Genomic DNA, 19,022 nt, shown 5'->3' with positions numbered 1-19,022 from the left:
TATGATGTCACATAGGGATGTAACGATTCAACCGTGTGTCCCATTAAAAATGCCTGTCTGAAATCGATTCTGAATCGCAAGGCTGCGATTCTTTGTTTAATGCACAGCTTGTGCGTACACTACGGCATTTGGTCAGTAGGAAGTCCTTATCAATCTAAAATCATAACGAGTTGGAGTCGTTTATAACGTGCATTTAAAAAAGCAACACTCGTTAAACCAATTCATTTAAAATATTCTTTATTATCATGAAAATACCTGAAACAATTTGAAGAAGAGTGATATAAATATTCCTGTAGACATTTCCTGGAATAGCATTCGTAATGCTGCTTCTTCTGTGGCACAAAGGGAGTTCCTGCACGGGAGCGCCCCCTGGCGTTCGGATGTGCCTGGATTCATTAAGAAAACGCGCATTTGCACGGTTAATAGTTACACCTCTAATGTCACAGCAGACACGCCTATAATCCCTCCCACTCTGAAGCGTTACTAAACTCAATGGAAAGCTCACAGAGCCAAAGTAAAGTGCGCTTTCGACTACCTCTGTATGTTGGGTTGAAAGTGAACAAGCTCAAAATGTTTTAACCCTGTTTACACCTATATTTAGCATTGTTTTCGTGTGATCTGATCGACCAAAATGTTTTTTAGAATGTAAAAAGGTAAGAAATGGTTCTTCTTTGAGGAACTTTTTTAAGAGTGTAAGATTGCTGTTTTTTCTCTTTTTTTTACTCAGATATTGAAGATATTGATCTATCAGTCGTACTATACATTAGGATATTAACCCATAACACATTGTCTGGTTGTAGATGTTCCTCCCGCCGAGCAGGAGAAGTTATTCGTGCAGAAACTACGTCAGTGTTGCGTACTTTTTGACTTCGTGTCCGACCCCCTGAGCGACCTAAAATGGAAGGAGGTGAAGCGGGCGGCTCTCAGCGAGATGGTGGAGTACATCACTCATAACAGGAATGTCATCACAGAGCCCATCTATCCTGAGGTGGTTCACATGGTGAGTACCTAAATCTGTTTCTTTCTGACATTCGTTGTGATTTGAGTGCTGACCGGCCAATCAGAATTTAGTATCGGTATGACAACATCCGTCAAAAGCTGAATGCACAGATGCATAATAAGCGAGAATGAGGAAGTTGTGTTTTTATGTCTAGTTGCGTGGGAAAACATGGTGTAATCATACTATCTAAACTAATTTAATGCTAGGTGAACCCATGTGCCCAATATTCAGTGTTTGTTTTTTTTTAAATGCATATTTGGATTTGTACATACATTTTGTTTTAATGCCTAACCTAGTCGAGTACTGTTGACAGGAAAAACACGTCACGTCATGGTGCAGAGAATTGACCTGTTTGTTTACTTTTTACCTCAAAGACGGACAGAAGTTTTTTAAGGTCGCTCCTAAAGGCTTCCAGTAAGATGTGAGGTTTCGTCGTGTTCATCCCGTGAGCTGTCAGCTGTGGTTATTCCACACGCTGAATCACGTCTCTTTGATATTTATAAGTGTCCGTGCCTCATGTTAAGCAGAAAACCGCAGCCTATCGAAGTGCAAATGGACCCATTCTCCTGTTTGAAGTCCCTGCGAAATAAGCATGATAATATATTCTCCGTCGCATTTCCTGCGTCGCATCCCCTTAAGAACATACACGCACACACTTTCATGATCAAAACCAAGAACTTCAAAGTCCACCAATCTGGAGGTTTAGACGCTTTACTGATGATTCATTTGTTCAGTTAGCAGACAACTCGCCATTGTTGAGTACAGACAATTGCTTGATAAAAAACTTGCTCTTCATTTCTTGCTCGGATCTGTTGCTCAGAATAGATGGCAGTCGCATATTAAATGTATTTAAAAAAATAACCTAATGTCTTTTTTATTATTTGTCTGCATATATTGGCTATACTTTATAAAATAAGGGTCCATGAGTCATAATGAACGAAGACAAATGTATTTTAACTTCAGCATAAACTAATGCTAATGAGTTAAGGGATAAGGGCTAATCATGAAGTAATGAAGAGTCATCATTAAGTACAACATGACATTTATTTTAGTTGTTAGTTAATTTATTAATTAACATTGAATTCATGTGTTGAGTCATGTTGTAGTTAATGATGAATCTTCATTAGTTTATGATTAGTACATGCCTTTAAACTCAGCATTACTTCATATTTAAGTAAGAATTCATTTAGCTATTAGTAGCTATTTTTGCTAAATTAATTTAGCTATTTTTGCAGCCGATACCCATTACCGATTTGTTATCTTCGTGATCAGCCGATACCTATTCCGATTTTTTTTTTAAAGCTGATATGCAAGCTCTTTGATGACTATTACCAGTAACATTTTTTTCTAGATAAAGTAATACCACAGTTTCATAATGATTCATGGACCCTTATAAGAAAGTGTTACCCAAATATTGATATTGTTACTGTGTGGTAGTTTTTTTCCATAATTAAGCTGTATGATATGAGGGATTGTGCTGTGGGCTTGTAAGAAAATATTGCTATGCGCAAGAACTGTGATAGTTTATTTGACAATACGGTATTGACAACAACAAAACTATATATGAAGAGTTTCGTTGCAAAACGAGATAACCACCTTTTTTTAATTCTTCAGAAATCTCGTTTTTTTGGTTGTGCATTCCATTTAATTTCAATGCAACTGCAGTTAGTTTGTTTTGATTTAAACCTTCATAACTTAAAAAATACAGCTAAGTAGCACCATAAAACAAAATAATAACATGATAACATAATAATAAACATGTTTTGACAAAAATGTTAAAAAATGGATTTATCTCGTTTTGCAACGAAACTCTTCATATTTTAAAGGTCAAGTTTTTCCTGTGTTTTTGAAGCTATGATTGAGTTCTGATTGTGTAGTTTGTTTAGTGTGTTGCGATTCGACAGCAGATTAGCTTAGCAGAGCCGTTTGAGCCAAAGCTGGCGACTGACGTATTCCTGTGGGTCATTCAACCGGGAAGTAGAGGGCTGTAGTCCAAACCGGCCATTCGCTGTAGGCCTTGAAAGGGGAATTCTGTTAAAGGGGTCATATTATGATTTTTTTAAAGATGTAAAATAAGTCTTTGGTGTTCCCAGAGTCTGTATGTGAAGTTTTATCTCAAAATACCCCACAGATAATTTATTATAGCATGTTAAAATTGTCACTTTGTAGGCCTGGCATTTTTGGGTGTGTCCTTTAAAATGCAAATGAGCTGATTAAATGCAAACACTGATCACAATGATGGTGGTTTGTTGAAATTGAAACTCAATTGTGCTGTCAATTATTATTTTTCTCTCTCCTTTTCTCTGCACTGAACAGCAGTGTCGTGGTTGGATAGTGCAGCTTAAGGGGGGCGGTATTGTTGTAATCCTGACCACTAGATAGCACTCTTCATACCTCTGAACTTAAACAATGACAGGAAGTACTAGCATAGGGGTGCGCCACAATTTTTTTGCTACGGTTTGCACTTGGTGATGGGTTCTCAATGACAGCTTTCCTAAAATTATATCCTCTTATATTTCCAAAATGGGAATATCCCAATGTATCGCACCACATCTACCAAGATTCCTGCTGATACACAGCCCTATTGTGTGTAGGGGTGCACAGAAAAATGCCGATATACACTAATAATACATGGCCAATAACTATTCTGAAACGCACAGCCAATATTATTCACAGCTATTTCATGTACTATGGCTTTTTATCAGTAAGTGAAGAGTTTCGTTGCAAAACGAGATAAACACCGTTTTTTTTTAATTGTTCAGAAATCTGGTTTTTTGGTTGTGCATTCCAATTAATTTCAGTGCAACTGCAGTTGATTTGTTTTGATTTAAACCTTCATAACTTAAAAAATACAGCTTAGTAGCAACATAAAACAAAATAATAACATGATAACATAATAATAAACACGTTTGACAAAAATGTTAAAAATGGATTTATCTCGTTTTGCAACGAAACTCTTCAAGTCCTTATTGATCTGAAATCACTGTTAGTTTGACTCGTTTATAGCATGCATTTGAAAAAGCAACACTCGTAAAACATAATCAATATACATATTCTTTATTATCATGAAAATACCTGAACAGGTTTGAAGAACAGCTATATATATATATATATATTGGATGTAGCTGCATTTCACCGTAATTCATTGAGAAGCATAGCAAGCATCATCGGCCAATATATCGGTGCACCCCTAATTGTGTGTCATTGTCGTGTGATGTATGATGGAGGGACTATATTCACAAAATTGCACAGCCTTAAATGCCTCTATCTTTTTTTAAATATATACGGATATACTTTATAACAGTGGTCTCCAACATGGTGCCCACTGGCACCAGGTTGCCTGCACAGAGTCTGTGATTTGCCCGCCAAAGCATATTCTATAAATGTCCTCTATTTTAAAATGTATTTATTACATATTTTTATATTAGCTTGGCTTCTTTTATGTATGCAAAATAAAAGTTTTTAGTAGACTATATCAAAAAGTAGCCCTCCAGCCCTGTTTCATCCATTGTGGTAGCCCTTGCTCACAAAAAAGTTGGAGACCCCTGCTTCATAATATTTTTGCTTGATATTTTTACTAACCAAATTCATGAATTGGTATCTTTCCTCTAGAAGACATGTTAACTAAAGTTATTGTTGGTCTCAATGTGAGATGTGAGGTGTGGTTTCTGTATTACACAGACAGTGTGTGTTGTATAATACTGGGCGGTATGGCAGTATATACGTTACCGTAAAATACAAATTTCATTATCCCTATAAATAGATTATAATCCAATAAAATGGTATAAACTTTATCAAACGTGTAGTCTATTAAAATGATAAATAATAGCGAAAACGTCATATTAGACTAAACGTGCCTCTCCATTTTGGAAGACGACCTTAAACAAATAAAAAATTATATAAGCGCAATACTTTGACATTACATGAAGTATTTGCAATAATACCATCAACAGTAGTGTTAAATGCATAGAAAATTGATATCGGCATCATTAAGTGCACCAAACACCTACAAAATTTTAACCATGACTTACCGTATTAAAAATTGTAGCAGGTCCATCACAACAAAAACTTTTAACATAATTTACAAATGCTAATCTAAGCTAATGTTTGCATTCTTCCAGTAAGCAATGGAGTCTTTTAGTAGATTCATGTTAAAGAGCCGGTCAGTTGTTTGTGATTCAGACCACACTACTTTTCTCTATTGTTAAAGTTTTGATTTGTTTCAGTTTGCAGTGAACATGTTTAGGACGTTACCACCGTCATCTAATCCGACCGGAGCGGAGTTTGACCCAGAGGAGGATGAACCCACGTTAGAAGCGGCCTGGCCACACCTGCAGGTAAAACATTCTTTTACAAAACTCACACGCAGGCCCACAGTGTTTAGATACAGTGCAGTAATGCTTAATTGTCACAAGAACATCTTTCGGCTCCTAAAATATGACGTAGTTTTTATGACTTTGTTTTGGAGTTAATCGTGATGTTGCTGTTCTTTTGACGTCCATCCAGGTGGATTCATCTTGTGATCATTGAACGGCAGGATGAAAATGACCGCATACATACCTGAGTAATAAATGTTTGTTTTTCTTTCCACAGCTTGTTTATGAATTTTTCCTGCGGTTTTTAGAGTCGCTAGACTTTCAGCCAAACATAGCCAAGAAATACATTGACCAGAAGTTTGTGTTGCAGGTATGTTCCAATTTCTTCATTTGTTTAGTTTATCATTGATACTGGTTGGTAATGGTAATCTACATTATTTATTTATTTATTTGAATGAATAAATTGGTCCTTTTACTAACCACTAATTTGTCTATATTATTTGTGATTTTCATTTCAGCTCCTGGAGCTTTTCGACAGTGAAGACCCCAGAGAACGAGATTTTTTAAAGACCACTCTGCACCGCATTTATGGAAAGTTTCTGGGACTTCGAGCCTACATCAGGAAACAGATTAATAACATTTTCTATGGGTAAGACTCCACATAAACACAGCACAGCTCATGCAACACATGTTCACAAATATATTCATCAGGAAATAATGTAAGGCAGGGCTATGGTACATCATCTTATTGCTAAATGTTATTCTGCTCTCCACGTGGCCTTGATGACATTGAAAGAAAAGAGAAGTGGTTTCAAAAGTACACACTCTTAAAACGAATGTGTTAAAATAACACATCTTGTGTCTAGTTAAGGATAACACATCTAGTGTGTTGTCCTTAACTTAACACATCTCTGTGTTATTTTTGGGACAACAGACTTTGTGCTGTTTTAACACATCTTGTGTTCTCCCTTTTATTTATATGAACACGAAATGACACATAATGTGTTAAATAGTTTAACACAAAACAATGTGTTAAAATTAATACCCTTTTATTATATAACTGTGAGACCAATAGTTATAGTTGAACACTGTCATTAGAACTCTATGACCGCCAAAACCGTGTTATTAAAATATTTAAAAAAAATGTTATCCTAGAGAATGTTTAAATACTGATTAAAAACCATTGTTAACAGTCTGTGTTATTAACATCTATGTCGTTTCCAACTGTATTTGGTACTTTTCGTAAAACAGTATAAGTGAGATGTGCAGATGACTCATGAACATGGTGAATATATTAGGCAGGGTTTCCCGCAGCACTTTGCAGTTCGGGTGGCCCGCCTAAGCTGGGAAACCCTACCGCCTTAACTAGGTGGTCAAAAAATAAATAAATTCGCTGCACAAAAGGCCGTCAAGTAGGGCTGGGCAAAAAAAATTGATTTTTCGATTAATCGGTTTTTTTTTGTGATTGATACAAAATCGATTCTCACAGCAACGAATCGATTTTTTTCCCATTTTTTCCCCCGCAAACATTGAACGTAAGATTAACGTTAATCTAATTACTAGTCTTCTCCACTAGATGTCACCCTTTTTTTGCCTTGCACGATGTTACCAAGAAGCGAGAGGTGAGCCTGTCATTCATTCATTCAGACTATAATCTAATAAATTATAATATAATATTTTATATATTCTATATTCATTGAGTTGAATTGATAATCGGTTATAAAAATCTAGTCGAAAATCTGGAACATCTGAATCAATACCCAGCCATACCGTCAAGTGCATCTCGCACTATTTTTGTTAAAGGTAAAAACATTTAATTCATTAATAATCTAGTATGTGTTCATTTTCTGTAGTTTCTTCAAAATTTTTATTTGATTATAGGAAAGTGTTGGGTGGAGATAGGGAAGCAGGATCCACAAATGGCAGCAGAGAACGGAACCAAACTTGGGTCATTGTGACGCTTTATGTCGTGCACCCTAAACACAGGGCTATCGACACTGAAGTTTTCTATTTTAGATAAGGAAATATCTATGCATTGGGTGTGACAAAAAAGACAAGATTTTGGGAGACAAAATACTTTGTATGAATGTTGTGAATTAAAAGACACAAACCAGATGAAGTAATACCCAACAAAGGGATATGGGACTCTTCAGATTTTTTTGTATGTGCATTTATGAGGAAAAAACTGCGTAATGTGTCTGACATTATGGATGTGACAATTCTGAAATCTGCACTTATTTAACTATGGAAAAATATTTAAAAAATGCTTTAAATATTGTCGTGTAAGATATCAGTATGGGTAAAAACTTTACTTTTCATGTTATGGTTGACATTTGCATGGAATTGCCCATATCATTTAATATTTAAAGCTCCCATAACACAAGCCGTTTCTGCTCATATCATGTTAATCTTGAGTACTAATAGAGTAGCATTACATCCTTCATATCTCCGAAGAGTCTTTAGTTTTATTACAACTTTATAAAAGACAGATCAGCTCTAGCGATCGTTTCCGGAGGAGGGAATCACAAGCAAGCAACACACAAAACATTATCCCACTATCTCTGGATAACTTATGATTCACTACATGTTCATTTCATTTACATTATATGCACTTACGTGCTGATTGCCAACTAAACACAGACATTTGATGCAGTTTTACTTACCGCCTGCGACTCATGACCCGGTTGGGACCGCCCCATTTCAATGAAATACAGCATTAAACAAAACATCCTCATTCGCTTTCACTTTGATCGACATGTGGGCGTGCTTTTCAAGGGGAAGTGCCCATAAAAGGAATATGGGGTCACTGATATGTAACAGGTACCCATGTTTGAAAAAAAACTTTATGAAACTTATAGGAATGGGGAGGTGTGAGTTTGGCCCAGAAATACTCTGTCACACGCTTAACAGATTTTTTGACACTTTGGATTTTTTTAGAATAAGGATTACAACGCATGAAATAGCGTTAACCCCCCCCCCCCCCTCTTAATAAATAATTTTCCTTGTTTTTTATATTTCTTTCTCATGTAATGCTTCTTTGAAACAATGTAAGATTGTAAAAAGCTCTATATAAATACATTTTGATTGATTAATTGATTGATCAGGGATGTGAAGTAAGTAAATATGTTGTGGATTATAATCTGTGTTGTTTTCTTCATTTAGATTCATCTATGAAACCGAGCATCATAATGGAATAGCTGAGCTACTGGAAATATTAGGAAGGTATTGTCTCCATGATTTTTTTTACACTATCTAGTTCTCAAACCTGATCGGAAAATCCCTTGTAAAACGAATGCCTGTCCACTTCATAAGTCGTGATGTAAAGGAATACCATTTCCCGGTCCAAGTCTTTACTAGCTTCATATGAGACTATAATCTCTTACAGGCGATAGCAAAATTTTTATAAACTTACAGTGTCCCGGACATGATTATGTTAGGATTCATCAAAGATGAATTACTTTCTGGCCATCTGTGATTTCGGTATAGAGATAAAGGTTAGGATTGTGATGTTTGGGTAGTCTTAAAGCACTGTGAGTATAAATTTAGCCTAGTTTGTTTTTTTGCTTAAGGCATCTGATGATATTTTGAAACGGGAACTTGTGGCGTCTGACGTCAGACTTAACAAGTGGATGTGAACATCTGTGACCCAAAAATTAACTTTCATTTGAATTCTTTGATGTATAATTGATATGATGTATTTGGTTAATTTGATCATATTGCTGTTGTAAAATTGCAACAACTGCAATAAGTTTGAGGTCATGTTGTTTTTTTAAGCAACAATTCAGTTTACTGAGCTTTACAACTTCCCACTATATATAAATCACAGTAATGCATGTCCTCTCATGGCTTACTGTTAAACTAATAAAACATGTGGAGATATCTGACGGCTCTTGCAGCATGAAGCTTAGTTTTTGTTGAGTCTGTGTGAATATGATTTGCTTTTTAATTGAATACCGTCTCTTTCTTTCCCACCAGCATCATTAATGGCTTCGCTTTACCTCTGAAAGAGGAGCACAAAATCTTCCTGTTAAAGGTTCTGTTGCCTTTGCATAAAGTGAAGTCCCTCAGTGTGTATCACCCGCAGGTATGACCACAGTTTCTGTCTAAATATGAGGGATTATATCTAGGGCTGGGCCGATCCAATACTTGGTATAAAGCAGGGCTATTCAATTAGTTTGTCATGGGGGCCAGTTCATGAAAAGCATCTCAAATGAGGGGCCGGATATATATCAGTGATGATGACTACATTTTCCTACATTTAAACATACTCATGTTGTATTTTGAAACTGCATAACAACATAAGTGCACTGTAAGATGCCAGAGTAAGCTTTATTCTACATTTAAAGGGGTAAATAAGCTGGAAATTGAACAAATAAAGTTAAACAGTCATATAGTCCGTGGTCTCTTAACTCACCACTGTCATTGCGTACCAAAGCATGAATATAAACACGTGACACAGCCGCTCGCGCCAGTCACGTACGCTCTGCATCTCATGCTGTATGAAACCGATGCATCAACTCGTAACTGTAGGGCCCGTTGTCCAACTACATTTATTCTAGAGATGTCTTTTTCACACACTACATAAAGGGCCTGATCAAATTACCTCGGGGGCCGGATTTGGCCCGCGGGCCGCCAATTGAATAGCTCTGGTATAAAGTATTGGGCCGATCCGGACCTTTTTTTGCTGGATCAGGTATCCGGGCCGATCCAAATCCCATACTGTGCGTTACTCGTGGTTGTTGTTACTGTCATGCTATAGAAAAGTCAGACTTTTATAAAAGTACCATAAGCGTTTTTATACACTATATTCAAAGCCTTCCTAATATGTTCGACAGCTTTATGTGGAAAAAAAACAAATTCATATATGAAGATATTTAAGTTTACAAAAACTGAATGATGTGGTGCTTGTGAAGTTAATGCACTGGAGCGGTGAATTAAACATGTCATACATAAACAATAACCGTATTTTAAACATCTGATTAATTCTAAATGGATCAAGAAAAATACTAGGATCGGATCGTATCGGCCGATATTCAAAATTTAGGAATCGAAATCTGATTCATTATTAACTATATCATTGGGGGAACATTTCAGATTTTTTCAAATGGTTATATTTTTTATTATTTTAATTATTTGGTACTCATTGTCATGTATCACAAGATGTTATAGACCGTTTCAGCAGTAACAACATAAACAAGCGGTTGTCACGGTCGACACGTAAATTCCGGTAAACGCCGCTAAGAATAAATAACAACAAAGTTCTTTAAACATAGTTTATTTATATAACAAGCAAAACAACAACACATAGATTACCTAGGAAACCAAAACATTTGTTATTTTCGAAGAGGCATTTGTTCAAGAGATCAGTTTAGCAACTAGTCAGACCATTAAAAAATTGAAACTGGAAGTAAAGTTCGGATCCAGACGTGCGTCCGATGAAACCGTCTACCACAACAATATAATATTTTCTGTAAAAGTGTCTTGTCATAGTTTCATGTTAGTCAGTGTCCTTTCTCCGCTTAATCTCCTTATCCGTTTATATGTGTGTATATACATATATCTCCCAAGGGTTTTTCCCTCCTAGGACTTTTTTTATTTCCTCGGCTAAACAGCCCGGGTTTTTTTTTCTCCTAGGGGTTTTTTTACCCCGGGGAGGCAGCCTTCTTGGGCTTAACTTAGCTTCCGCTTCTAGACGTTACATTAGTAATACGCTCGCTTATAATGTCGAGTCATAGCCGCAGCAAATTTAACTGCTTATGCTATCGTGTATTATATTATGCTATCTGTCGTTTTTCTGTGCTTTTACTGCTTCTATTAATGTAAAGCTGCTTTGAAACAATTAACTATTGTGAAAAGCGCTATATAAATAAAATTGAATTGAATTGAATTGAATTGTTAATATCAAACGCAGTCAAAAACACTTTTTACATAAAATATTTTATTGTTACTTTTTAAACGTTAGTTAGAATGCTCGTTTCTGATTGGCCAGTCGCGACATTGGCAGGTTTGTTATTCCCAGATAACAACTACTTAAAACTAATAACACATGAGAACCCAGATGCTGCAAATATTTTTGACTGGTACAGTTTAATATTACAAAAAATGTCTTTTAATAACATATATGATATTATATTTACAAATGATTAAACCAAATAATGTATTTGTGACATTTGATTGGTTTTATCTTAAAATTGAAAGTAAACGGATTTTCCTCATGCAAGATCTGCATTCGTTAAAAATGATCAAATAAAGCATTTCAAATAAATATTTAATGTTCCTTACCTTACTTTTGATGTAAATAGCTGTGTAATAATCAGGATCATTTTGAGGCACTGTCGGGGCTTATTTCTGTGATAACAGCCGGCTGCCTCAGTATGTCAATGCATAATTTTTTATATGCATTTAGAGAACCATATTTAGTTGTAAAAAATATCCCCAGTTTGTTTTTTTATTTGGCCAAAGAAATCTTTGGAACATTGCAGTCAATAGAGTTACTGTCTATAATTTGGAGTAATCAGTATAACTGTATTGATAATGTGACTGTGTTTCTTTTGCAGCTGGCATACTGTGTGGTCCAGTTTCTAGAAAAAGACAGCACACTAACCGAGCCTGTGAGTCCAGCGCCATCTTCTGTTTATCTTATGCATTCTGTTTCTTTCACAACTGTTTGACTGACAATTGCTTTGTAATGCAAATATGTTTGGTTATTAATAGTGTTTGCTTAAATGTAGACTTTTTAAACTGTATGCATATCAGATCTCATGGCATTTCGCCCACAATACCCTAGCAACCACTCTTCCTCATTTTTAACTCGCTGTGGTTAAAAGCAAAAGGGCTCATTGTGCAAAAAATGTGGTAGAAGCCAATCACGACTGCTTAGAAACATGCTAAAATCATACTGCTAAACTCCTTACTGTAAGTGCATACTGTAGCAATGTCCTAATAATCTCACACCACATGCTAGCTGTAAAGGTCTGTCAATTATAAAGATACTTTTTGGTAGTCATGCTTTAACAGAAGATGTTTGCTGGTTCCTCAGGTGGTCATGGCTCTTCTGAAGTACTGGCCAAAGACTCACAGTCCAAAGGAAGTGATGTTTCTCAACGAGCTGGAGGAGATCCTGGACGTCATCGAGCCCTCAGAGTTTGTCAAAGTGATGGAGCCGCTCTTCAGACAGCTGGCCAAATGCGTCTCCAGTCCTCATTTTCAGGTCTGCGGTGTCTGTAGAAATCTGTGATGTCATTAATCGCAGGTATTTATGCACGTGATGATCCATAAATCTGCTGTGTTTAGGTGGCAGAGCGAGCGCTGTACTACTGGAATAATGAATACATCATGAGTTTAATCAGCGACAACGCTGCCAGAATCCTGCCCATCATGTTCCCTTCGCTGTACCGAAACTCTAAAACCCACTGGAACAAGTGAGTCATGCTGTTTACAAAGTTATTTTAGTATTGCTTAAGTTATTCAGATTAGTGTAAGTGGTGAAAATGCTTGAATTAATTTGCATAAACAAAATTATTATGAAAATATGCTTTTAATATTAATTTGGCTCTTATGACTCAATGACAGTATGACAATGTCCGAAATAGCCCCCTCTACCCTCATATACTATTTCCTACATTAGTTCACACTTTTTAATTTAGACACACAGTGCAGGAAGCTTGCATGCGTCATGTTGTGTCAAGACGCTCTTCACAGTGAAGAGGAAGCGGCTAGACCAGTGGTTCCCAAACGTTTTCAGCGTGTGGCCCCCCTTGTGTATGGTGCATTCCTTCGCGGCCCCCCAAAGAAAATTTGTTTTTTAAACATTTAAAGATTTATTTTTAAAACATTTTAATAAAAAACACCATTAAATTATACAAAAAAGTAGTGCTTTTGGTTAGTAGCCTTATTTTTTTAGGTTTCATTACACAGAATTCATGATAAATTAATGTATTTCATAAAATGTCATAAAACTGGGCCCCCCCTGGCACCATCTCGCGGCCCCCAGTTTGAAAACCACTGGGCTAGCCGATGAGTATACATTGGTTGTACACTCATTATTACAGTGCATTATAGGATTAAAAAAGGGCACTCGATAATACTACAATTTTGGAAACCACTACAAAATGGTTGTCCCCTCAAATGGTGCACTATTTTGGATTATGTGTATTACTTCTTTTGTTTAAATACAATTTTACTTCATATAATATTTGCATGATTTATATGCTAGATTCTGGTAAAGCATCTCACCGAAATTATCAATCACTGTTTTCAGGACGATTCACGGTCTGATCTATAACGCGCTGAAGCTGTTTATGGAGATGAATCAGAAGTTGTTTGATGATTGCACTCAGCAGTTCAGAGCGGAGAAAAACAAGTAAGAAACCTTTCCTAGACTTTCATCATGTTGTGCATCAGTTACTACCTTTACGTGCAACCTCATACTGCGATTATAATGAGAGAATATTGCGGTTATATCTCCTGTAAACGCAATACTTTGATCAAAATAACGTGATTAAGCACAATCGTATTAAAATATGTGGAGTATGCCTATTTTAATCAAAATAAACAGTAGGGGTATGACGAGACACTAAAATTCACGAGACGAGACACGAGGTGGGGGGAACGAGAAAGCGACAAGACTTTAACATTTTTTTTTTTAAGAAATCCTCAATGTTAAAATAAATGAATGGGAAATTGAAATCATATTATTTTGAAATGTTTTAACTAATCTAGGACTGTCCCTAACAATTATTTTGCTAATTGATAATGAAGTTATTTGATTTTTTGGTAATAAAAATACAACCAAGTGAGCAATAACCTTTAAAATTACATAATAGTGATGATGCAATAATAATTAGTTCAAATAAAGTATCAAAACAAGTAAACACATTACAGTAATATTTAGCCTTTGTAATAAAAACCAACATTAGGTATTATAACAAATAATATGTTACTTTCACTTTAAATGCTTACTTTTTATCAATTTAAATCTTTGTCCAATTCTTTATAATAGAAATGATACAGACACTGTTATTCTTTATCAAGAAAATGCAGATATAAAAAGTTTGTGTCTTGACAGTGTTGCCCTTGATTCTTTTTTGCATGTACACAAGAGTTGCTGAAGTCATGTAAACATCTCTCTTACTCTTATGGAAAAACATTATTAATGTACATGTAAGCATAGTTGATGGTACGGTCTGGTGTTTAACTGAAACTTTCTCTGTTTGCATGACAACTAGAGAGAAGGCAAAGTGGAAGGAGCGTGAAGAGGCGTGGATAAAGATCGAGAATCTCGCCAAATCAAACCCACAGGTCAGGACAATATAACATCTTGAATCTATCTTGAGACTCTTTAACCACAAACAGCTATTATCATTTAAAGGTGCATTGTATAACTTTTAGGAGGATCTCTTGACATAAATACAATATAATACAAAGTGGTTTATAAAAACCTTACCTATTGAGCCAGTATGTTTTTATTACCTTAGAATGAGTCGTTTTATCTACATGCAAGTCATGCAAATACCGCAAGTCATGTTTCTACAGTAGGCGTAAATGGACAAACTGCTCTACAAAGTGCGTTTTGTCACTGCGTTGTCTCAGACGATAACGTGTTTGTCCTGTGGCAGCTACTGTAGCTTCTCTATGCATTTCGAAAGGGAGGGGTGAGCTGTGGACTGAGCCGTTGGTTGCAATTCGCAATCTAACCACTAGATGCTGCTAAAATCTACACAGCACCTTTAAATATAATTGGCAGTGGTTTGATTTCGTATCTTTTTTATAAAATATCTGTCTTAAGCACTATTCGGACGGGATTAGTTTTCTAAACAACGTTTGAGTTTCAACGTGTCCCCCAGGACGTCTGTGATATTATGTACCGATTTGGACGGGATTAAAATGATGCAGGCTATTCCAGAGATGGGAGTGTCTGTTTCATGCATTTGGGTGTTGCAGAAGAGCACGTGCTCTGTAATGTTTAATATTTTGCTTTAAATGTAAAATTATGACAGAACATGTAATTTATTAATTTAAACAAATCAAAATAAAACATACAAATCCTACTAAAGTAACGTTATCCTACGTGTTTTATATAACTGTCTGCTTATAATAAACGGAAAGAAATGAAGAAATAATGATTAATAACAATTTATTGTAGGGATGCACCGATATGGAAATTTTGGCCGATAACCGATAACTCTTTATATTTTGGGGCCGATAACCGATCTATATAGGCCGATTAATATTCATATTATTTTCACAATGAAAAACTCCCAGACCGCGGACATTTTGTCTTTGTGCTAGACTAGCATACTCTTTTTGAGCCCGCAACACGTGTCATCTTCGTGCTATGTCACCAATCAAAACTCCACATGGCCAGCAATGAGCAAGTGAAGTGGTTCAACAAACCAAAATAATCCATCATTTATCGGCTTTCATTTATCTGCTTAATTTTGGTATCAGACCGATAACCAATAATATTAAAAATAAGCAGTTATCGTCCGATAACGATATGTTGGCCGATATATCGTGCATCCCTAATTTATTGTCTTTATTAATTAACATTACCATTCCGGAGTTGAAGAACTTTGAATAGAGTTTCTTATAACGTTAATGATATTACAGTGGCCAGTCTTAAAAGTGTTTGAAATTCAGCTCGTCTTGACTTAATTATTTTATTTTGCCGAATGCGTTAAAACATTCATATCTGAATGAGTGGGACTCAGGAAATACAATATACGCGCATTAGTAAGACCTTACGGCAGATCACGTTGGCCAAAACACGAAATGAAACGCATTTTCAAAAGATATTTCGGGCAAACACCAGATATGTGCATCCGGACAGGATTAAATTTCTCAGAGGACCTCTGAGTTTGGCAAAAAACAGTATTGCTCTGGAATTCTTACAGAGGTCGTCAGAGAAAAACACAGACATGGCAGATTCGGACGGGATAAAAAACACAGAGGACCTCTGGGAAGCACGATTTTTTCAGGGGTCCCCCTGTAAAACTTATCCCGTCCGAATAGGGCTTTAGTCTTTATTATTTAAGGAGTGATTTAAGGGAAGGTTTTCTGCTTTAGTTCCTCAGGTACATCGACTCCACCAGCTTCAGCTGTCCTATGGATATGGAGACAGACGGACCGATGCTTGACGATGTCATGATGTTGAAAAAGACCGTGGAGGAAGAGGCCACTCAGGTAAAATTGGATCTTTATCTCAACTTAAACTGCATGTAATGTCTTTAAGTTTTCCATCATCTACAAAATAGCAGCAAAATTATTTGACAACGCTCGATGCCAAAAAACGAAGGATGATGTAGTAATTTCTTAATCGTTTCTTATAGCTAAATTCTTAATCGTGGTTTCAGTATCAAAGATGATAATAGTGCATCCCAGAAAAACTTGCTTCAGTTCATAATGTTTTCCTACAAAGCATTTCATTAAAATTGTATGTTTAGATCCACAGAGACCAGCGTAGGGAACGTCCCCTGATGCGACGTAAATCAGAGCTGCCTCAGGACACGTCGACGGTGAAGGCCCTTGAGACGCATCGGCGCGCAGAAGACATGATCGCCCAGGAAGGCCACTAAAGCACCACAGACTCCCAAAACCAGCCCAGTCTCACCCCGCCACACACAGGCCGGTCCAGTACAGCACAGATGGCAGAGGCACATGGCAGCGCTGGTGTGATTCACAGACATACCCAGTTCTGTCCTCCAGAAGCAACCGCGCCAGTGCCCGTCCTATAAGCAGGCCCTCTCAAGTCATCTCTCGTTCTGGCTTTATTCTCCTTTTGTTTGTTTATCATGCCTGTAGCAATTCTCCTCATACTGTTGTGCTGACAAACGCTGTAGGACCGGTCAGTTTTGACACAAGAGCACTTGAAGCCTGGCTGGAGCGAGTGAATGAATGATTCTCAGGTTGTTCGGAGGCAGAGAACGCAGCGTTTCGAACCGCCCATCTTTTGGCCTCGGTTTTAGCTGGTCCATGTGTTTGGCTGTGGGAACTTTCATTCTAGTCTTACTGTTCGACAAAGCCGACTGTGTTTTAGCATTTGACACGTGCTGGTTTGCCTTTTGAATTGTCAAAAGAGAACTCGCCAGTGCAAATACCTTCCATTTTTCCCGAAAATAGTTTTCGAGTTGGCAATAAGTCCGTCCGGGGAGATTTTGGTTGTTCAAACAATGGTGAATTGCCTTACGGCTTGTTTTTTTCCCCTGACTCATTGCAAATAATCGCTTTTAGAAATACATGCATTCAAGCTTTAAACAGGCAATATTTAATAACGTTTTTTTTTGTTAAGCTACTTGTGCGTTTTTTAACCAAGCCTTTATTTGCAGAGTGCCTTTTCAGACCTTATCTTTACGACAAACATTTGTTCAATGCGTAACTTGCATTTTTAAGATCACACGCGTTTTCATTTCACTTGAAAATGACGTCAGAATTAACAATATTTTTTATTGTGGGACCTGAACAAGCCCAACGAAGGACAAAGAAACTTTCCTGACAAACTTGAACGCCTTTCGTTGTCTTTCGTAGTTTAAAAAAATGATATTTTTGAACCATTGTTTGAACTTCCAGTAAATTTCACCTGATTTAAGCTACACCGCAAGTCTTTCAATGTTTCCCGTATGTCTGTGACCTAATTTAAAGATGCCTGCAGGATTGTTTATTATCGGCTCACAGAAACTTGTTGATGTTCGATTCGAATGTGCAAATTTAAATAGATGATGAATTATTTTTCCTCTATCCCAACCTGTCTTGCTTTTTGTTAATAATTAAAATTTCCCCCTCTGTAGAGCTAAAACGTTATTTTTTCTTCCGGAGTACGCCGGTGTCAATAACATCATTTAAAAAGTCTCATTACTTTGAGCTGGAAGCTTTTATTGTGGTGATTTTCAGTTTCTGTTTTTAGTTCATGGCAGAAATTAAACGCAAAGTGTCTTAGTATGACTCTTCCCTCGACTCAATGGCTTCATCTGATATTGTACATATGATGTACTGTAATGATCCATCTGTTATTGAATAGTAGATCTCTTTATTTTGTACAAATGTTTTTGTGTACAGATGAAAACCGTTTATTAGCCACTTGCAGACAGTTGGTATTTGACAGACTTCTGTAACTGCGTTAGAAACGTTTAGAATTTAATTTCTAAAGTGTTTTTTTATCTTTGTAATTCTGAACTTTTTCTGTCTCTGCATTCAGCTGTCTGAAGAGATTGTCATGAATTAGCCTTTATGTGCTTTACTCAGTCTCAAGTGGTATATGTCTATATACAGGAAATAAAGAAAACATGTTTTATATTTTCATCTTAACAGAATGTCTGCCTTGTATTCTGTGTTGTGTGTGAGTTTGTGTGTGACAAAGCATTTTTGTGTTACCTTGTGCAACGTATACAATACAGTTTAGTTTGTATTTTAGTTTAAACAGATGCTTGTCAATTAAGCCTGCGAGGACTAGGTTTTAAAGGCTTATGACTATAAAATAAATCAAATTAAAATAATGGCCAGGTTTCGCAGGCTTAAGTCTGAGACTTACTTTAAAAAAATATTAGTGCCATTGTTTTGTTTCACGATGCATACCAGTAATATTTTTTTCTAAGGCAGATTTATAAAAGCTACTTGAATGTCTTAATTGATTTGAGGCTTAATAATCTAAGCCCTGTCTGTAAACCAGACTAATGTATTTAAATAGGCTTTTTTAATTTAAATGATATTAA

At 36.3% G+C, this 19,022-nt stretch overlaps 1 protein-coding gene across 1 annotated transcript in view; it reads left to right on the top strand.

Moving 5' to 3' along the window:
* ppp2r5cb (protein phosphatase 2, regulatory subunit B', gamma b) overlaps positions 1-18,623 on the top strand; it is a 34,329-nt gene extending 15,706 nt beyond the window's left edge. Inside the window, exons 4-16 of the mRNA XM_073856474.1 lie at positions 804-1,000; positions 5,227-5,337; positions 5,594-5,686; positions 5,835-5,965; positions 8,479-8,538; positions 9,292-9,400; positions 11,874-11,927; positions 12,356-12,526; positions 12,610-12,737; positions 13,577-13,678; positions 14,544-14,616; positions 16,384-16,500; positions 16,761-18,623. Coding sequence (XP_073712575.1) covers positions 804-1,000; positions 5,227-5,337; positions 5,594-5,686; positions 5,835-5,965; positions 8,479-8,538; positions 9,292-9,400; positions 11,874-11,927; positions 12,356-12,526; positions 12,610-12,737; positions 13,577-13,678; positions 14,544-14,616; positions 16,384-16,500; positions 16,761-16,892 — 1,478 coding nt within the window. The 3' untranslated portion in view covers positions 16,893-18,623. The remainder of the gene's footprint in view (positions 1-803; positions 1,001-5,226; positions 5,338-5,593; positions 5,687-5,834; positions 5,966-8,478; positions 8,539-9,291; positions 9,401-11,873; positions 11,928-12,355; positions 12,527-12,609; positions 12,738-13,576; positions 13,679-14,543; positions 14,617-16,383; positions 16,501-16,760) is intronic.
* The last annotated feature ends 399 nt before the right edge of the window (positions 18,624-19,022 follow it).

The sequence above is a fragment of the Misgurnus anguillicaudatus genome, chromosome 18, assembly GCF_027580225.2.
Source record: "Misgurnus anguillicaudatus chromosome 18, ASM2758022v2, whole genome shotgun sequence".
NCBI lineage: Eukaryota > Metazoa > Chordata > Actinopteri > Cypriniformes > Cobitidae > Misgurnus > Misgurnus anguillicaudatus.
Note: the sequence above shows the minus strand (reverse complement) of the source record. Positions and strands in the feature narration are given on the sequence as shown.